The following is a 21,202-nucleotide window of genomic DNA, read 5'->3' as shown; positions in this document are numbered from 1 at the left end:
CCCACACAGAGAGGAAAGACCACAAGAAGGCAGCCACACACAGGCCAAGGGCTGAGGCCGTAGGAGAAACCACCCCTGCCTATAACTTGGTCCCAGATTTCCAGTCTCCAGAACTGAGAACATGTTTCTGTGCTGCTCTGTTACGCTGCCCAAGCACACGTTAATAACTGCTTTTAATGAAGGAGAACTCTTGTTTCTGAACTTCCCCACAGTGTGTTTGGAGAAAGTTCCTTTGCGAAGAGCTTCAGAGCTCTCTCTTCTTATGGGCTGCCTCTCCCCATGGGCTAAATCCCCACTCTGGGCACTGGGCAGGGCTGTGGCCTCCGGTCTTTTGGCTGGCTTTCTCACTATGAAACCTTTGTGCTGATCAAGGGTGGAAAGAGCAATTGGGATCCCAGTATTCCTGGCCTCTGTTCTGGGGTGAGGCCTCTGTCATACGAGTGGGGAACCACATGAACCCCCAAGCCTCCACCCCACCCACTGGTGGTGAGATACAGTGACCCTAAGTCAGAAGCTGAGGAGAGGGGGAGCCCCATCTTGGATACACACACCCAGAGTGGACCTTCTGTCAAGCTGAGCTCAGCTGGTGGGAGGGAAGGAGCCACAGGCTTTCACTGTTCTTACAGAGATTTTTAGCAGATTTTTTGCATAAATGTTTCTTCATGTGATGTATGCCCTTAGGGCCATTTCTAGGGGCTTTACACCATTTTCCTATGATATTCCCCAGATGTGCTTGTTTTGCTTGGGAGCAGGTTCACAGAGGTCCTCGTCTTGCCATCCCAGCAGTCCTGCCCTGCACCTTCTAACTCCACCCTACATCTTCATGCTTGTCCTTCAAGTAGGACTTGCTATGAGTGACATTTTCAAAATGCGGATCTAACTGTATCATCCCCCTCTTAAGATCTCTTCACTAGCCTTTCCTGGCCCTCAAGACAAAGAAAAACATCCTTAGTCCTGCTTGACCCTGTGTGGGCTGCCTTCCTCCCACCTCTCAGCCTCCACTATCCGCTCTCTCCTGTGCTCTGCCAGTCTCCCAAGGCCCGCCCCGCCCGCCACACACACACCATGATAAGGTTGTTCTGTCCTTGACCCTCAACCCCGCTGCCAGATGGCAGCCTCCCATCCCAGCAGAACTCAGCTCCATTTCTGCCCCCAGGGGAAGTCCTCGACTGGGATTCACCCAGACCTGTTGCACTACAGACCCTAATAAGACCATGTACCTCCCCTCTGCAGCATTATCTTGGGGCCACTTTGATGGCTTACATTTATTGTGACTATTTATTCCTTTATTCAAGGCTGTACTCCAAGAGAGCAGGGTTGTTGCTTAACCACTGTATTCCAAAATTTAGCACAGTAAATAGTAAACGCCCAGTAAGTAACGGGAGGGCCCTGGGCGGATGACACAGGTGCTCAGATGAGGGGCATGAGGTCTCAGGTGTGGGTGGGGTGAGGCCCAAAGGGGACTACAGATGAGGTCCTCGCACCCTATAGGGCAGAAGGTAGAAGATGATGGGGCCTCCACCCCCAACGCGGTCTTCTGGCGCCATCACCCCAACCCTCCCACGCTGGCCACACCCCCAAGGCTCAGAGGCAGGAGGGGAGGGGGCGGTCAACCGGGCCAGTGGGGCTGCAGGGGTGGCCGCAGCTGCGCTCACCTGCCCCTGCTCACCTGCACCTGGCGCTGCAGCTGCCTGGCCCACTGCTCCAAGAAGCGCCCCCGGCGGCGGCCCTGCGCGGCCATCACCAGGCCCAGCTCTCAGCCACAGAATCCGCGTGGGTGGGCAGTTTGCGCCCCGTGGTTCCCACGGCGACGGGGTCAGGGGACTGCCGGGGAGGGGGGAGGCGTGGGGAGGGGAGCGAGCGGCTGCATTTGAAGACCCTATCCGAAATATCGTGGGTGTTCCAAATCCCATATAAATGACAAGCCTCTTGGGTGGTACGAACTTAACTTCTGTCCTTCCCTTTTTACATCTGCCAAGTGACCATGGCTTCCTTTCCCATAGGAACGTTGATCTGTGGGGTCCACACACAGGAACTCAAGTCAGCATCTGCTGCCTCACTGAACAGATCCGAAGGAACAGGCAAGGCAAGGCGCCACGTTGCTGCGAATACGCCGCATCCTCCCCCACAGCACACTCCTCCGAAGCTGCCTGAAACAGAAATGACAAAGACAGGCGCGGAGTTGGGGCTCGCTGGGCAGCCGGGAGGTGCGAGGCCTCCTTCTGTGCTGCTGGGGGCTGGCAAGCTCCAGCACACCTGTGATGCACACACGTGATGCACCATGTGTGACGTGTGTGTGCTCTGCACACGGATAGAGCGTGACCCCTCCTAGAATAGACGCCCCGGGGCGCCTGGGCACGGGGACAGGCCGGCCGCACTGGCCGGATGGCAGGGTGCTGCCCGCCGGCCCGCCATGTCCCTCCCACCACTGCACCTGCCCGAGGCACGTCTCAAGGCATCTGCTGGTGCCACATCCACCGGCCTTCCTCCGAACTGGCGCCTTCAGCACGGTGGGTCGCGGCTGCGGGCAGAGCCTAGTCCTCCCTGAGGCTGACCCCAGCTGCAGGCTGCGGGGAAACGACACGCTGGGTTTCAAAGGCTTCCTACGAAAAAGAATGCGGACTACTGCGTGCGCATGGTTTGTACCGACCGCATAGTGCCAGGTAGTTTTCGGACATCTGGGCTGAGTATGGATATGCTGAAATTTACTTCCCGTTTGCCTTTTCTCTTCCAACGCGGCTGCTCAAGAACGGAATGTCCTAAGTGACCAGGGGCGCTGGACCATCACCTTTACCGGGAGAATGCGGAGAGCTGTTCCAGGGGATGAAGTGGGGGTTGGTTAGCGGCTGGCCTAAGTGCTGTGTTGCGGTCCCGTGATGCCCCCAAGCCCGGCCTCCCACCCCTTCCCGCGCTCTCTCCCCGCCGACCAAGCCCCGTGCAGGCAGCTGCATGAGGGCCGTGAATGTTCCTCCAAAGCGTGAGGCCCTCCTCCCTGGTGCCCTCGGCTCCCGCGATCTGTGCCGAGGTCTCCTGACGTCTGCGGGTGGCAGCCTCCCTGCCCAGCGGTCTCCTCTGCCTGCGACAGCCCCTCCTCTCAGGAGGGAAGCCATTTCCGCAGAGGGCGTGCCAGCAGGAGTTAGATGGGTCCTCCTGGGCAGAGTGCCCGGTGCACCTCTGTGTACAAACCGAGAGGAGCCGTGCTCACTTAACTGTGGACCCTTGCCTTCCCACATCGGCTGTGGGACACTTGGAACCCGCGTCCCCACTGGCTGACACAGAGCAGGCACTCCTGAGTTGTGTTTGTGAAATAAAGTGGGAGAGAAATGGACTTTTATGTTTGGAGTTGTACTCGCATCTTTTGCGGCGCCATGACTTTGAACAAACTGGATGAACAGCTGTGCACTGAAACCGGTCACTCGGCATCTCCTCTCCTGGGAGACTCCCTGCTGCAGGTGACAGGGGCATGGAGATCCTGAAGGTACGACTCGGCTTCCCACGCAGGGCACCGGCATGGCTCAGTCGGTTAAGTGGCCACCTCTTGATTTCCGCTGGGGTCACAATCTCCAGACGGGGCCCCGAGCTGGGGATGGAGCTTAGACTGTCCCTCTGCCCCTCCCCCCCAAAACCAAGTCAGCTCCCCGAGCAACAGAGCGGCGGAGATCATTTTCCCATGGCACACGCTAGAAAACCCTGCAGGGCCTGCTGCTGTTGTGATGTCCACCACAGAAAGCCTCGGTAGGGTAGACTCCTTACTTCCACGAGGAGCAACAGAACTGCGGTCCTTGAGACAACCTGAGTCAGTCTCTAAGTTTCGGTCCTCCCAAACTTTAAAGCACCTTTCTGGGCATTAAAAATACATTACCAGCGAATATCCTCATTCCAGTATATAAGCAGCTGGTCCTACCCAAAGGCCACCCTGAGCTTCTGCAGCCCTAAGACATTCCCTCCTTCAGGAAAGCCCTTCTTGAAATTCTGGGGCCGCTCCTTCACCCAGCACGCCTGCTCCGGGGCCACAAAGGAAGGTGGACTGGGCACAGGGAACACAGGAGTCAGCACTGGGGAGAGGCAGGCCCCCGCCAGGTGCAGCCAGGGCCCCCCCAGGTGCAGCCAGAGCGCCGGCTCCCTTCTCGCGCCACCTGTGTGCTTTCGTGACCGCCTCCCATGAGCCACCTCAGGCGGATCTTCGTTGCTGACGCATCGCCAGCACATCTGACCCACACAACTTAGTAAGTTCCGGTGTGCTTAAGAATCCAAGAGGCAATGAAGGGACCGTGTGAGTCTGTATGACCACGGGGTCGGCTGACGTGCCCAGCAGGTCGTGGAGCCGGAGTGGGCATATGAGCGTGGGGGACCACGGCAAGAGTGGCCCGCGGCCTCTGTCCAACAGCCTGCACGATCAGGACAAACCAGAAAGAGCGCCTGACACAGACGGGACCCTTGGGGGACCTCTCGTGAATGATGTCACAGGCAGAAGGGGACGGGAGGCAAAGGTGCAGATCACAGATGTAATTCTGCCCGCACGAGACTGCAGTAACAGCAAACACACTTAAATACATACAAAGTTTATTAAAAATAGATTGCAAATGAAGTACAGTAGAAATGGGAAAGTACAGCAGTTGTGGTGTCCCCAGTGATGCAGTTATGAAAAGCATGTGTTCACATTTGACCTGATCACCCAAGGGTGGCCCAGCCCACCTGCCCACGGGCCTGATGACCACACACACAAATACCCCTGCATGTCAGTATTTACATGTATTTGCATGTACTTACGCGTAGTTGCTATTTCTCTATATATTAACAGAAAAGTAATTCATCTGCATCTTTTCATGGAAGAAAGTGTGAATTTAGTCCCTATAAGGCGGCCAGTGTTCTCGAGCTATCTGGGAGGGGCCTGCTTTTCCTGGAACCTCCAGAGCAAACACCCACATCCTTCATAAACACTTAGAACCATGTGACTCTCTTAAACAAGGGGAACGGTGAGAGCACACTTCCAAATAAGAACCCCGATAGACGTAAAAATATTTACACTCGCATTTCAATGATTTATCATACAGCTCTCATTAAAGTGATTTCTCAGGCTAAAAAGCCTCTCCCTCTTCTATTTGCAAGTGTGTGTATTTTTCTAACATACATATCTGTAAGAGAACAATCTGGTACAGAAGAATCATCGAGACCCCACAGCAGGGTTTTGTCAAGTAGAAAATTTGCTCAAAATCACAAAGTAAGTTAGCACTTCCACGGCACACAGTAGAAATCGACATGAGATCCATCTCCCCAGCATCAGCCACACGGTCACAGCTGAAGAAACAACTGCGATGCCCAATGACTCAAAAATGAAAATTAAGTAACTCTATTCGATGTAAGAAAATCGCTTAAACTGCAGTCCGAGCCTTCCTTCCCAGACAACACGTGGATGGAACTGGTCCTTCCTCGAAGGTAGAATCCCTGAGCCCCAGCCATGTCAAGCGTCACTACTAACCTCCCGTCCCTCTCATACTTCTGCGTCTCTCCACATCAACACGGCCCAGCTAAACAGACCCTCTTTTATAGATTCTCTTGAATAGTCGAGATACTTAGTGAACTCCCTAACTGAACTGCCATCTGCAAAATCACCAATGATTTATTAGTCTAACAATAATCTGGCATTTACAAAAATAAAATATCCTAAGCTTAAATCCTCAAAATTTTCTTCTTGGAGAATTTTTTTTCTTAAATTACCTATTTAGAATATAGCAGGAGGGCTGTCCCTGGATGGAAGCAGAGGGGGCAGGGTCCTGACAGGCACCACCTCCCTTCTGGGCCGCGTGGGTCTGAGCTGCCTTGGGACCCCCCTCCCCGGGGCGGGGAGACAAGTGAGCAAGGCGGCGGGGCAGGCTCTGCACTGAGCCCCCATGCGGGGTACGCTCAGGTGTTCTCTCTCCTGGAAGGGGACACCTCGCCCTCGGGGGACACGGTCTGCAGCTGCTACTCAATAGCACAAACAAGGTCTGGGCAGGTCAGGCGGTTCCCTGCCCGGTCGCCACAGCGCCATCGGCAACCCAGAACACACATGGCCTCTCTGCACTGCGCCGGGCGAGGGCGAAGACGTGTCCCCACCGTGCTCTCCTGCCCTGCATTCTCCCCTCTGCCACTCAGACGCTAAAAAAAGAAACAAAAAACGTATCTTCACGTGAGTCAGATTAAGAAATTAGACAGTGTTTACGTTGTATAAGTGATCATCTCCTGGTGAATGAAAAGAGCGTCTTGGAACGGGACCATCTCTGGATCCCGGCCGTCTCAGCAACCGTGCTTCTGGGACGCGGACACGCTGCGCGCGGCCCCCGCCCCGAGCCCGTCCTCCAGAGACGCGCCGACAGGCCCCTGGGGCGCACGGGCACCTCGGCCCCGTCTCATTTGGTGTTCAGCTCATTTTCCAGTTCTGTTAATTTACGAGAGGCTTTTACTTTGTTGGACACATCTTGACCTTGTGAAAACAGACGCTGACGCTCTTTGAATGTCAAGTTTTCAGGGGCTCCTGAACTTCCAGGCACATCGGCATCGTGGCTGCAGCAGAGCAAATGCAAATGTCACTGGTCACATGGAGCCAAGCTGTCAACACTAATGCCACTCAAAGTGAGGTAACCTGACACAATGGGCAACTAAGTACACTCTCCATGAGGGAGACTCATTCCTCGTTAAATGTGCCATAATCCTTCCCATGAATACAATCACTGGGGTTGTCGCTAGGCAGCAAAAAGGGCAGAACGTTCTCCTGACTGAACTGTTAACTTTCTCCAGCCACGTCCAACTCTCAAAACGCCGGTCACTTCAATATTAGCAGGCCGGGGATTCTTAATAGGTGAGCTAGCTAAAGAGGTACAGCTTAAAAACATGTAATTGTAATGAGTCCTCATGGACCCGAGAGGCATCTATCCGTATACTTACCTTAACAAGTTAGTGTAAGATACTGAAGATTCTCTTGATGAGCTCAACATCCGTGTTCTAAGAACTGTCTGGACTACAGTCTAGGTGAGGGTGCTCGGTGGAGACACGACGCCCATTTACTGTTTGTGCATCGTCAGGGTTGGCCTTAGGCAGTCTAACAGGATGTCTGGACACTGTCCTAGAATCTTCCACCCTTGTCGGCGGAGGCAGAAGCATCATGCCCCCCTCCTTCTGGAGTTCTGACCACTAAGCCTGAAACCCACATCACTGTCTGAAACGCAATGCAAAATAAAAGGGCCTCTAGGCTCACACACTCGTGCAATGAGAAACGTCTGAGATGATAATGAAGTCTCTAAAATTCCACTCCAGCCTCCTACAGAACTAGCACAGCTGTAAATACCTTTTAGACGGTCTCTCTCTCGGATCCCGATAAGCATCATGGGCACCAACAGCTGTCCCAGCCGATCCCATGTAAGAGTTTGGTCCTTTTCCATAAAAGAAAAAATATCAAAGTTAAAGTGCCTGCACAATTTCCAAAACTTTACTCATGATCAAGATGCAGTGCCCACGGAGGAGTACTGAAAATCTGACAGGAGCCCTGTGGGTTCGCGTCTCTCAGTGGCCCGAGTAACCCAATCACCAGGCTGCGCAGGTGCACGGTGCTCCGAACCAGCCACGCCAGCCATGTCCTTAGGGAGCGACAGCCAAAAGGTTCAAATCAGTTAAGATGCATAATTACCATGAATTCGTAAGAAAAATCCACAGAAGACTAATTCAAATGAGACTGTCAGATGCTCCTGACGCAAAGGGTTTCCTTACAAAATAACTGAGAGCAAATGTAACCCAAACAGTAAGCAGTGATCACATGCCTCGAGTTTCTCTTTTCAGGGCAGCTCCTGAATTTTTTTGCTACATAAATGGCTATAATTACTAAAACAAAACTTTTTAAACAAACGAGTTATAGAAAAAACCCTAGTGTTTGATATAAATGCTGTAAATACAAACTCACTCAAAACCAGACCCAAAGCAGTGTAAAGGAGGAGTGCATGAGCCTGTGGGGATGCCCAGCCTGGGTCCCTGGCTCGGCCTGCGCCTGGCCCAACGCCTGGGGTGACTGACGGCAGCCAGCTTGGGAACAGCACTGCCCTCTCTAGCCAGTATTAAAGATCAAAAAAGATGACACAGATAAAAATTTTAAAATGCATCCAAATATTACCACTAATGGTATATTATTAAAATCATAGTGCATTATGTCAGCACTCATATATAGTTAATTATAACATCAGCAAGAAAAAAAAATTTCATGCTTTTTGAAGAGCGTTTTGCTTACAATGATACAAGCTGGAGCAATAAATGCTCAAAATACTCAGCAAACGCTGACAGCATGGGTATTGGATTAGACAGGCCACAAAATCACTACAGTATCTCAACAGTAGAATTTTCCTTTTTAGACAGCAGCATAAAAATGATTTCTAGCTTCTTCTCTGGATGCAGGAACATGCTGTGCAGACCTAGCTGTTTGGCTGAGACACAGCGCAGGGCTGGCTGGGGCTCCTCGGGGCACTGCATCATTCCCGGTCCTTTGCCAGGGTCCCCGTGATCGCCATGTGGGAAGTCATCCTCCACAAAGACTCAAAAGATGAAACAGACCCCTATCTCCAACGTGGAGCAACCCAGAGCAGGCCTCCACAGCAATTATCCGCAGAGTAGAATTTTTTCCTATTTTAATTCTAAATTTTCGCTGTTTTAGAAAATGTTGCGTTGTATCTTTTGAGTTTTGTTGTAAGAATGATACTTGCTTCTTCCACTGGTAAAAATCAATTCTTCAAAGTTAATCAGAATATTAAATACTTTCAGTGGACTATATGAATTAATACTGCACATTTCAAGTAATTTTCAAAGATCTCCAGTTAAAGAACCTTTTTTTTTTAAAAAAAAATACCTTGCTATGCTAGAATGAGACACTGTTTATTCCAATTCGTACCCGTTTCCTCCTCCTCAGGCACCCAGTGGAAGAAACCAGCCCACCCGCAGAAGCATGAGAGTGCTCACAACAGAAGAAACATGAGCTGAACCCGGGGGTGCAGCCGTGTTAATGGGATGGCAGTGAGGAGGTCAGAAATGCTCTGCATTTGGTGCAGACAGCTTTGTGCTTTACGAAGGAAGTCTTCAAAGAGGCACGAGCCATCAGACGCAGGATATAACCTGCTCCTATGTGGTCTTTTCAGTGTGAAATAAAATAGGGTTAGTGGTATGAGTGAAAGCCAAGGTGGTCAGAAATGAAAACCCAGCCCAACATCGCGTTAGCAAACCTCGTCTGTGTCATGACACACAAGACCTCAAGCTTGCAGCTTGTAACGTGACGCAAGGAGACTGAGGGCATCTCACTTCAAAAACTACTATTGTCCCAGGAAAGTCTTTCTAGACACCAACAACAGATATTTTATAAAAAGATTTAATTTTGACTTCTGAGTGACTCAGTCTCAATATTATACGCTGAGCCTTCGGAGTGGATCAAAGCTCTGACGCCGATGGGAAGAGAACGTGGCAGAACTCATTTGTTCTGGAAGAGCGAAGGTCACGCGTGTTTTTGACCATTCATCTTCTTTTAGAATTCTGAGTCCCGGGCATTGCACCAGGAGCATTTTAGAAGACCCTTGTGCCCATGAAGACCACTAAATCTGACAGTGTTTATCGCCAGCATTCTAATTTAAGATTTTAAGAGGAACTTGGAGTTTGAATATTGTAAACATCGCTTCCAGTGCCGTCTTGGACACTGGTTATGGCGGTTGCGCCTGTGGGCAGGACCACCGTCACGTGAGAGTTTGTATTAACTCAAGGCAACTGCGTGCCTGTCAGGGTCTGGGTACCAGGACTGTGACATGCGGAGAACGTCCGTTAACAGGAAGGAATGAAACCAGCAAGAGGGAAAAGGAGTCATTTCACAACGACTGGGTTCCATGTCCCTGGCGTGAGGCAGCTCACATTACAGCAGGACCATCAACTCAGCATAGCGCCAACTACTCCACCCAAACTACCATGGAAAGTAGGGGTCATCTGGTAAACCACTGCCATGTGGTGCGTAAGCCAGAACAGAAAGTTCTACTCATGTTGGAGAACAGAACTTAGCATGTGACCCTGACGCTGCTGGGAAAATGTCTTACTCTCATCTTCAGACACCAAGATGTGTGAAAAAAGCATGTGTTCAACCAAACGTAAGAGTTATTTAAAGAGGCAGAGAATGGAGGCCAAGACCAACAGTACTTCAAGTGACTGGGGGGTCCCGGAGGGCCAGCCACTGCTGGCAGGTCCGAGGGACAGAACCCTGCAGGTAGAAAGCAACTGGGGAGCTGGTGTAGTTGCCAAAACGACTCTCAGCACAGACAGGACAATTGGAGGTAGGGGGAGATGACCACACTGAGACTAGTGATCAGGCGAAATCAAATTCCAAAGCGAGTGCTGATTGAGGGGGCCCACAGAGCAGCAGGGTGCAGGGTCCCGATTCCAATCAGGAAGATAAAAGAGGGCTTGATTTGCAATCCCACATTTTACCTCTACCTTTCGAGTGGCTGGGCTGGTAGAAGCCTGTTTTTTTTGGAGGGGGCGGGGGCTGGCCTGTGTTGGGAGCAGTACTGTTGGCAGGGGCCGAGGGTGGCTGCAATGGTTTGGAGAGAAAGGTGCCATCGGAGGCCGGGCGCGGCGGGCAGGGGGGCTGCTGTGGCTTAAGGGCGGTGGGAAGAAGAAAGTGCCCGTGGGGCTTCCTCGTGCAAGAGCACTTATCCTGACCTGCCAGACTGCAGTCCTCCTCCTCCTCCTCCCCCTCGTGGTACGAGACGAGCCTGGCGGTGTACAGAGAGTCTGGGGACAGGGTCTGGGCCTGGAGGGAGGAGGCGGTCCGCTGAGGTGGGGGAGGAGGAGCGGCGGCCGGAGGGGACGGGGACGGGAGCTCGTAGCCCCGCGGAAGCGGGGGTCTGCACAGACCCGGCTCCTCCGGTTCCAGCAACCTGCGCTCGGCCTCTGCGTGCTGTCTGCGCCTCTCGGCTTCCAGGCGGCTGTAATACCCTTCTTCCTGTCGCCTCTGCACACGGAACAGACAAAAGCGCAAAGGTCAGAGTCAGGAGGGGCCTTCCGGGGGCACGAAAGGGCGCATTTTACCCTCTGCCCCCCGTCTCCACACTGATCACGAGTCCAGGGGACAGCAAAGTTTCAACGTAACAGTCTACGACAGAAACGGCCAGATCCGCCTGGAGACAGTCTGGAGACTCCCGGGCACGTTCATCCTATCGTGGGGTTTCTGGCACAAAACTGCTCCAAAGCACCGAACCAGTGCGCTCTAGGTCCTCGCAGGCTCCAGCTTCCCGTTACGACACCACTGTCCCCATTCAATTATCCCTCCAGACCCTTAATTCCCTGCTGCTCCTTTGTCTCTCTCTCTCCTCCTGCTCTTGTAGAGTATTAACTTACCTGCGCCTGCTCGGTTTAAAGACAAAACGAAACCCAAACAGGCTCTAACTGGCTTTCTACAGCTGGTACTTGCAAGAACAGCGACCTGGCACGCATGCTTTTTCACTGACCCCGGGAGTCCAGAGAGCAGCCCTTCCCCTTCCTCGACCAGAAGGACGATTAAGTCACCTGGTTAATTTCCAGTTATTCAGAGGAAAGTTAACAGAAACCAACAACTGTAAAAAAAAAAATTACTCATTTTCCCAAGGGAACAATCTAACAAATATGCTTTCCACAGTTCTTAATTTATAGTTCAAATCTTAACAGACTCCCTGACAGACAGAAAATTAGAGAGCCAGGAGTTAATAACAACAGCAACACGATATTCAAATATATTTTGACACATACTGTACATTTTCTTCCGACGTACATCTGCACAGACTACAGTTGACAGAGTGGAAATTGTTTTCACATCAAAAAAGGTAACAGCACAGTTCTGTTAAAGAGTGACAAAAGTTCTAGAACACATGGGAAGAGTGAGTGTAAGAAAGGGGTTACAAGAGCAGACAGAAGGACGTGCCTCAACCTGGGTGTGTGGTGCTGCAGAACGGAGGGAATTCTCAATCCATTCAAGCAAACGAAAACTCATTTGGGGGCCCTCGCTGGCACGAAGATACAAGTTTCGAGGCCCCCTTTTACCGCGTACACTCGTGTCTCCTCCCTGCTCCCTCTGGACACGCATGCACCGGACAACAGTGCTCAGCGCTTCCCCTTCTGAAGGAGGAAACTGCAAGGACCAGTGCCGGCCCCAGGCATGGCCCTACACCGACTCCTCACTTGATCTTCTCACTCTGTGTTGAGACATCCTGAAGGAAAGACATTTTGCACCTTATTTTCTACACAAAGTAAGTGTTTGCTTGGGGTTGGGGAATCCAATTCAGAATGACCCCTGTGGCCTTTACATCAAGTTGTCAGGAATCTTAGTGTGACATGGAGAACATTTTAGGAGGAAACCAAAATACCCTTTGGTTACATGGAGAGCAGATACAAGTACATGACCCCGCAATTATTCTACCACAAATGAATGGCACATTTTCTATAACAAAGCAAGCCCAACAACTGTGGACATTCTGTATAAAAAATAGGTTATTCGGCTTCTTTTTACAGTGAGCACTCAATTCTAGAAAGCAGTTCCTAAGACACAAGCGAATTTGACAAAATCGTGAGTTGTGAGCACACACGCTGGAAAACCCGAGTAGTGCCCGAGCGTCCCCACAGAAGGCGCGCTGCTCCCGCGGCAGGGCCGTTCCCGGGCAGGCAGAGGCTGCACACGGCCAAGGAACAGCAAGACAACACGCACCCCAACGGAGGACCCGCACGGCTCACGTTTCAGAAAACTGATTTTGAATCTGACTCATCATGACACAAAGTAAAGAGTCGAGGGAGACCTAACCCTGAAAGCTCAGACTCCTTCAGAAAACTGCAAATCTACTGGGACACAGCTTTTGGAGATAACATGATGACAACTTTAAGGAACGGTGAAGGTCTAGAAGACGCAGAAGTCGCTAATTTCCATACAGGTTCGTGTGCTAGCGTTATTTACTCTACTTTCATTGAAATGAGTCACATCGTTTCTGTCATCTTGCTTTTCATTTGTTATATATCCGCATAGATTCTATTGCTACGAAAGCTTCCTTAAAGTTCTGTTTTTGGGGGAGGAGGAGGGTGCTCTATGAATACAGTTCACTGGACTATCAAAGAAGGAGTGATGAATAAGAACTGAACTTCTCCCCATCAGCAGCTGTGGTGCTCCCGGCCTCTGCCTTCACGGAAGGGAAGCAGCAGAGGAGATGCGCTTCTCCCGGGCCGCATCCAGCACGGGCAAGCCCTGCGGGAGGGCCCGGGCCGGCACACACAGCAGGAGGCCACAGGGCACAGGCAGAATAGGGCAAATCAGTTGTCATTTTAAAATTCAACTTAAAAGAGTACTTTCATAAAAAAAAGAAATCCACGTATGGAAACCAAGTAGTAACTCAGGATACTTATCAGATTAGATCCTAGTTGAATTCTCCTTGAATCGTGTTTTTCATAAGCCATCAACCAGCAGTGAGTGATGTCAGTGAACAATCTCAAGTGCGGAGTGTGAACGGACTGTGTTACTACGTTCCTGGCGCCTCCCACGGCTCGCACTCCCTCTGCCCGCCTAGCGCACAAGCATCCCCCTCAGAGTAACCAGCTGGACCACGTCCAGGAAAGGAAGAGCCCGGAGTACACGGGCGGGCTGCGAAGAGGCTCACTCATCATAACCAGGCCTACGAGTTCCAAAGTGGGAGAGAGACAAGACTCAGAGGGTGAGAGAGTCTGGACACAGTTCGGAAGGGAGGTAGGTCGGCCAGGTCGGGCTCAAGTGTTGGGTCCGATAACACAAGTGGGGATCCAGGCCCTGTTCTGTCTTGTACATCTTAGGATACAGGTCAGGTCTAGCCCCTTTCCCCAGCCCATCGACGGGTTCAGGCTAATCTGGTAAAGTGCTAGCTGCCCCTAGAGGACCATAACCTTTTCTTCAGCATCTCGCTTCGCTCTCTCCTCGTCCTGGCGGCGCCGCTCCTCTTCCTGCCTGGCGCGGTCTTCTGCTTCCCGCCTGCGCATCTCCTCCAGCTGCTGCTGACGCCTCCGCTCCTCATCCTGTAACTAACAACACAGTGCCTTGAAGCTCTGCTCTGCTCACCCACCTGCACGAGGCGTACCGGGCACATGCGGACACAGGCACACACACACAGTCAAATACAAGATACCAGGTTAGAAGCACTGTTGAAAGACAGTAAAACACACACACCTTAGAGCTCTGTAGTTCAAAAATAAGTTACCTAAAAGCAGGGTCCCCACAGGTCCGTTCATTTCCCCATTAACTGTGGCTCAAAGAAGGAGGACTCTGTCTCATGCATTCACACATTAAGCAAGCATCATTCTTGTATTAGAATAAATAGAAGTTTAACCAGCTCCTGTAAATCAGCAGACTCCAGCAACAGACAAAACCCTCAACTGATGGAACTCTGGAACCCACTCAACCCCCTGCGTTTCCTGGCCGCGCTCCTGTGAGCTGTGGCACGCAGATGCTGGCCTCCCCGGGGCGGGGTGCAGGCCCCAGCTCACGACTGCAGCGGGACGTGGGTCTGCGGAGAGCCCCGTGCAGAGCGGCCCGCCTCTGCCTGGGCACCAAGCTTCCAGCACGCCGGCCCGTGGCCATCCGCTCTCTCTGGACCCCATCCTGGACTTTGAGAATTCCTTCTCAGCCCGGGAATACCCCCAAACTGAGTCAGAGAATCTGAACCTAAAATCTGGAAGGAACCTTACTCTACCTCCCTCCTGCTACATCTCTGCCAAGTAATTATCCACTCTGTCTGAATAACTCTGGTGTCTGGGAACCTACTGCCTACCTCCCCGAGACAAGGTATTCTATTTTCAGGTAACTACTAGTCAAAAAGTTCTTCTGTGGGTCTAAAATTCATCACCTGATGGTTTGCTTTCTATTTTTCATCATTCAGGTTTTGCCTTTTTGAAACAACACAAAACAAATTTATTATCTTTCCTTCACACCATCCAAATGCTTCAGGATATCTTCAAAAATCTACGACGTAGCCTGTTTTGGTTTCCGGCTCCTTTATCCTCCTGGTCAGATTTCTCTAAGTACTACGACTTCAGGGCACCTTTGACCAGAACAGAACAGAGAATGCCCTTCTGCTGTTACAGGCCAGGATAAAGGTAACTCTGGAAGCTTGCTTCTCCGTTTCTGTCGTCTGTGACAGAGCCGGCCTATAGCAGCGCCCACAGCCCTGCACCACCCTCGGCATCAAGAGCAGTGGATTCAAACTTTAAAAAATGAAAATGTAACTCAACGCCACCTCGTTTAACTGCTAAAACCACTGCAGGAATCCCTTACATAAAATCCCTGATGGTATGTTTCAGTATTTACAGAATTACTAGTTATTGTATAAACTGTTCATAGCAAAAAATAGAAACTGGACTTAAATTGCATTTATGTTTGTTTTTTTAAACAAAAATGTAACGACTTCACACTGCATCTGGTGGAAAAAGTAACAAATTAACTTGCGTCACTAGACTTTTTCATGTCAGCAAGCAATATTAAGACACCTTAGGAAAAAATGAAAACTGCCTCGTCAAGAAGACAAATTTACTTAACTTCCTCTTTCAGTACAGTCTAGAAATAGGCCAGGAGGGAGGGCAGGGTGGCTTCTGGAGCAGGGGCAGGTGCTGCTACCTGAGAACCCCAGCACCAAGGAAGAACTGTCCAGCGTCCTGCCCTGGGGAGAGTCCCCCATGGAGGGCTCACAGCCAGCAGCGTGAAGACTGATCAAGCATGTTAGAGTCATCAGTCCAAGTTATGAGAAACAGTCAAAATGAACAGCCACTGAGAACAGTAAATATTCTACAGAAGAGTAACTTATGGAAGAATGTAAAACTGCATTAGTGAAAGAAGTTTTTGTTACCCAATAAAGCACAAACTAATTCATCATGTTATACTTTCTAGACCTAATTGAAAACAAGTCTGAGCAAGAAAACCCGTATCCACTGAAACAGCCCACTCGTTCTTTTAAATTAAAGAGGAGTATGATTTTAAGAAACGAGAACAGTTATAATTCTCATAATTACAGGTATAGAATGCTACACCTTACGAATCGGTAAACAGACTCTTTCTCTTAAAAGCCTTCATTCTTCTAAATCTGGACGGGGTAAGCAAGGAGACGCCTCTTGGGTTGGGTTCATTAGTGCCTGTTTTTAAAGTCGACCAATGAGCTGGTGCAGTCAGGACCAGGGCAGCCTCTCTCCACCGCAGGGGTAAGCTGCTTCATGTCCTCTCATCTGTTTTGTTCAAAACTCAGACTGTTTTGTTCTTCATATGTACGCTGCTTTACTCTACCCTCCTCCCCCAAAACCATTAAGGACAGAAAAGAGAATCCAATCGCTTAATTTACTCCAAATAACAGCTCAGAACGGTACACTGAGCTGACAGTCATGACCAGTTAAAGGGCAGCTCAACTTGTTACAAATTTCATGGCTGAGATCCGATGACAAACTATGTTAACACTGGAGTTAAATGAATAGAGATGAGCTCACTGTTTTACAGGAAAGGAATGCCAAGTGACACGTATCAAAGCCGTCTGGTAGGAAGTTACATTCAGGGGAACAGATCTGAGTAGACGGAAGGAGAATTCTTACAGAATGAACACAAGGCAGCCCAGACTAAAGCTATTCTAAACCAAGAACTTAAGCTGGGATTTCAAAAGCCAGTCCTCTAAGCCTGAACCAGTTTTGCTACATTGGTGGTCCCCATTTCTAAAAAAGACATTTTCAGGTAAAAAAAAAAAAAAATATGTTGAAATCTATGTGTTTATGATTTTATACCACAAGACCCTAAACTGTATCTTAAATTTATAGTAAAAGCCCCATTAAGGGAGACAATCACACCGAGATAATCGGAATACAAAAGAGGACCAAGGTGTCCCTTACTTTTTGACATTTTCACTGAAAATATCACTAAAAGTCTGTTGAGCAGATTGTCCTTAAGAACTTGGGCAAGACTTTTCTGCCTATGTTCCCACCCATTAAAAACACCCTAAAAATTTTAATACCCACCCATGAGGAACCACTATGATCAGGCCCCTTCCTACCGCTGGGCGCTGGCCCGACTCGGGTCCAGAGCAAGTCCTCAGCTAGCTGGCAGCCCCACGCTGGGGGCGTTGAGGACAGGGCGCCGTCCTTAGCAGAGCCGTCCGCACAGTGTCGGGCACTCCATCAGTGGGCGAGCTCCCTTCCCTGGGCGCGGCCCGTGCTTCTGCCTTTGCGGGGTACGGAGAAGGACAACTCTGCCAGGAGCTGCAGGACCTACAGCTTAGCTGCTCCAACAGCGGCAGAGACATGAAGTTACCCCCAAGGAGGCCGTGCGGCTCAAAGGGCCCACGATGTGCACCCAGAGTTCTCTTTGCGCAACGGTCATACCTGACACAAGCATGTGAATTTTGTGTTCTACTCGGCAACATGGGCAAGTTGGTTTGGCTACGCACACACTCTCCTCCTCATTGCTGGGAGGACGGCCCATCGTTCGGCTCCCACTGCCCGCTCCTGCAGCCAGGCACTCCCGTGTGAAGAGGCAGTGAGCAGCCCGCCTCTCCGAAAGGGTACCTTGCAACTGGTTTCCAAATGACTCTTGCTTTCAGTCCAGCCCCTTCTATGCCCAGGTCGCTCGGGTCTGCCCAATTCCTACCGTCCCACATCAAGACCAGACAGGAGGGCAGGGGACGAGGGCAGATCTAGCCTGGAGGAAAACAGGAGAGCCACCGAAATCCTTGAAAACGTCCCTTCGCTGGCACTACCCCAAGGAAGAAGAATTTTCCCCTTGAGCTGTCAGGTCATCTGAGTCAGCGGATGAGCCCAGTCATCCCCACAAACATCCCGTGACGTTCCGTACGAAGGGCACACTGTAAAAACTGCACGGCATGCGCTGCCTACCCATCCGGTCACACCCGCCACCGCCCTTCATCCCAGGGAGAGGACTGACACCTAGCAGCGGAGGTCCCTCCACACACCCTGCCCATTCTGACAAAAGGGTTCTCTAGATACTGACACTGCTGCTAATAACATTAATATTCGCTGGGGAATCAGGCTAAGAAATGCTCAAAAATGTGGTGGTTAAAAAGTCAGTATTAATACTCAAAATAATTACCTTTTAAAGAAATAAAAACTGAACTGGGTCTTTAAAATACAAATCTTCGTGTAATCCTTTCTCCTTAGGTATCATTCACCTGTCACGTCATCTGCGTTGTGGGTTCTGGCCGGGCCCACAGAGCTGGGGAACCCCTTACAGCAGCCAGCCAGTGCGTCGGGTCAGCACCCGGGGGTAACAGAGCCCCCCAGGAGCGTGTGCGGAATAAGCACCTGACACAGAGAAACCCCCTGCCATAGGTACACCTTACCACACAGAAGCATGGAGAGAACATACATATTTTATCTTTGTCTCCTATTTAAAAAAAAAAAAAGGAAAGCTAAAATAATCTGCCCTTCGGCCGTCAAGGAGCTGCGTGCACAAGAGGCTTCTCCCTGGAGCGACAGTATCGCCACACTGCTTAAAGGCGGAAGAAAAGGGGCTGTTGTTTGCTGAAAAGGCCGGCAAAGTCAGACCTGGACTCAGGGACTGTCCACAGTCCTGGTGTCTGATGCTGCCCATAGGCATTCAGAAGCTGACTAACAAAAAATGACCTCGTTAATACAACAGATACATCAGCCAGTCTGTAATCCTCTGGCCAGTGACACAGGTAATAGCACCATATTTCCCACTACTGACGTCAAACCCACCGAAGTTGCAACCGAAAAGGACCCCGGCATTTTTCGGCAGACGGTAAACTGGTACGGCTGATGAACTAAACTGAAGTCCATGCGAAATTATTAAAGAAAACAAGGAACAAATGTTTACCGAAAAGCTTTCTTATTCTACCAATAAACAGTAATATCCTGGACAGTTACATCTTAATTGGCAAAACAATGTGAATACCAATTCAATTGAGTTTCTAATAGTTGATTATTCAAAATCTATTACCAAGGTAATAATAATGAAATAGATTAGTCATTGCAAAAGTTCTTTCATTTGCTCATGTGTTTATGACTACGTAAGAATACACAGAATCAACTTTATGACTGAGGAAAGGTCAAAAACCATAAACAAACAGTAACACTTAAAATTAAGGGGGAAAAGCAAAGAGGAACTAAATCTAAACACACTGCAGGCATGCTTCTTGAGAGGCACGAACTATCCTGCACTAGGACACCCCTAGGAACTGGTCTACTAGAAACACAAAACCACCACCACTGAGAGAAAAAAAGAAAATCAAGACAGGAAAAAAGTACCAAAGGAAAGAAATGAGAACATACCAAATCTAGAACAGAGATTGCTGGCAGAGCAGTCTGCTGCAGGTAACAGAGAGGAAAAAAAAGAAAGATGAAGTGTGAAAAAAAGTCAAGTTTAGACCTGTATTCCACCACCACCGGCGCGTCGGCTGCTCCCGCATTTCATCTGCGTCTGAAGGACAACCCAACAAGAACAGTAAACGCTACAGACCGGCTTCCCAAACTCAGAAATAGGAAAAGGTCCACAAACGTATTAAACACTTGAGTTTCGTTATTAAGATACATGGAAGAAACTTTAAAACGTGTAATTTCCCTGAGCTCATTACTTGGGAGACTAAGATATTAATCTTAAATATGATTAGTGATAAATACACAGATACTTTTCTAACTAAATTATCATAAAAAACTTTCCAAATGTCATAATTCATACTAAAAGGCTTTGAAATAGTCACTGTTTGAACAACCTGGAAAACCTGACAGACCCTTAATAAAAATCCACTGTAAAGAATAAATGCAGCCATGTCACAATGCAGATGCTAACGTCCCACTCTGGGACGCAGTTACCACAACGGAGGTTCATGATGTCTGCTGACTTACCAGAGACCCCAGCTTCACACTCAGCGCGGACGGCAGCGAATGGCACGCTCTCCTGTTTTGGGGGTGAGAGATCTGAGGCCGGGAGCACACGCAGCTCCTGGGACGACCTGCTTGTCACTAGGGACACGGGCCAAAGCAGAGGACCCTGCACCGAGCACTCAGCCACCGGGTACACGGGGGCCTGGGGTCCTGACCCCAGAGTGGAAACTGCGCAAAGAATCCTAACCCTGTAAGTGACCCGTTACTGATCCACCAGTTGCTCTTTCAAAATATAACAATACTGATGGTAAGCAGAGCTGTTTTTAAGGACGTTTATTCCTGGTGACTTGGATAATACTAATAAAATCATGTCACAGTTAAGATTTGGGCCTTTGTTTAAGATACCTCAGTGTTCCAGCTGAATTTGTGGCCAAGTTCCATATACCTTTTGCTGAGAATATGTGCATAATAATAAGCGTGTGACATGTTTCAGGAAAATAATTCACAGGGCAAACTCGAAAAGGGATCAGACTGTTGGCTTTATGTACTAATAATTATCTAAGATTAAGCTGCATCACAATGTGGAAAGACTGAAATGTCTGACCTAACAGTTAATTTGTTTAGATCTCTAGTACAGACAGCATGAAATTAAAGTTGCAATTAGAAACAAAATCCAGAAGTCATGCTCCAGGCTGTCTTTCCCCAGAACACTGCACTGTAGAGAACTCACTGACATGTCACAGTCAAATGCCTCTCCCTCAACAGTTCTCTTGACAGGGTAACAAAGAATCTTAAATTTGGCACTTTAATGATCTATCGTATTCAACTAACATAAATTTCACTTATTTTGATACAAAGGAATAAGTTACTTTTATCAAATGGAGAAATAGGAATAAAATCCTAAATTCTCAGTAATCTTTATACTTACACCACTGAAATATAGTTGTTTAATTTGGTAAGTATCTGCCTCATCAACCAAATGAGCACTCTGCAGAGTGCTCTTTCTGGTAATGACATTAAACCCGTAACTCTGAAGTTCTCAAGTCTTCTTTGTTACCCACCATCCCTCGCTGATCATCGAGACCAGGGGTCAGCAGACGTCCTGCCACCTGTGAAGGACGTCTCGGGGCGCACCCTCGCTGCTCGGGTACCGTCTAAGGCGGCTCGTGTCGTTTGACCACGGAGCTGCGCCATTAAAACAGCCCGTACGGCCCACGCAGCCTCCGATACTCACTTTCTGGCCATTTGAGAAAAAGTTTTGCCAACCCCTGATGAGGATTATTACTGGTTACTAACAAATTAGTGGTTATTAACTTGTTTTCTCAACTGAAGTGTTAGT

The 21,202-nt window shown here is 49.6% G+C and overlaps 1 protein-coding gene across 10 annotated transcripts in view; it reads right to left on the bottom strand.

Annotated features, from left to right (window-relative positions):
• Window positions 1-4,546: 4,546 nt before the first annotated feature.
• Window positions 4,547-21,202, bottom strand: part of LOC118001899 (afadin) — a 100,899-nt gene continuing 84,243 nt past the window's right edge. For 6 of the 10 annotated variants that reach the window (XM_034992076.1, XM_034992080.1, XM_034992078.1 and 3 more), the window contains 4 exons: window positions 13,924-14,058; window positions 10,711-11,002; window positions 7,325-7,409; window positions 4,547-6,543 (listed from right to left, as the gene is read on the bottom strand). In XM_034992076.1, the coding sequence (XP_034847967.1) occupies window positions 6,390-6,543; window positions 7,325-7,409; window positions 10,711-11,002; window positions 13,924-14,058 (666 nt within the window). In that variant the 3' untranslated portion in view covers window positions 4,547-6,389. The remainder of the gene's footprint in view (window positions 6,544-7,324; window positions 7,410-10,710; window positions 11,003-13,923; window positions 14,059-21,202) is intronic. The other 4 variants (XM_034992079.1, XM_034992081.1, XM_034992085.1 and 1 more) reach the window with 2 other exon arrangements.

This window comes from Mirounga leonina, unplaced genomic scaffold, assembly GCF_011800145.1.
Source record: "Mirounga leonina isolate KUSES-001 unplaced genomic scaffold, KU_Mleo_1.0 Mir_55, whole genome shotgun sequence".
Classification (NCBI taxonomy): Eukaryota; Metazoa; Chordata; class Mammalia; order Carnivora; family Phocidae; genus Mirounga; species Mirounga leonina.
The sequence above is the reverse complement of the archived record's forward strand: the minus strand, read 5'-3'. Positions and strand labels throughout refer to the sequence as shown.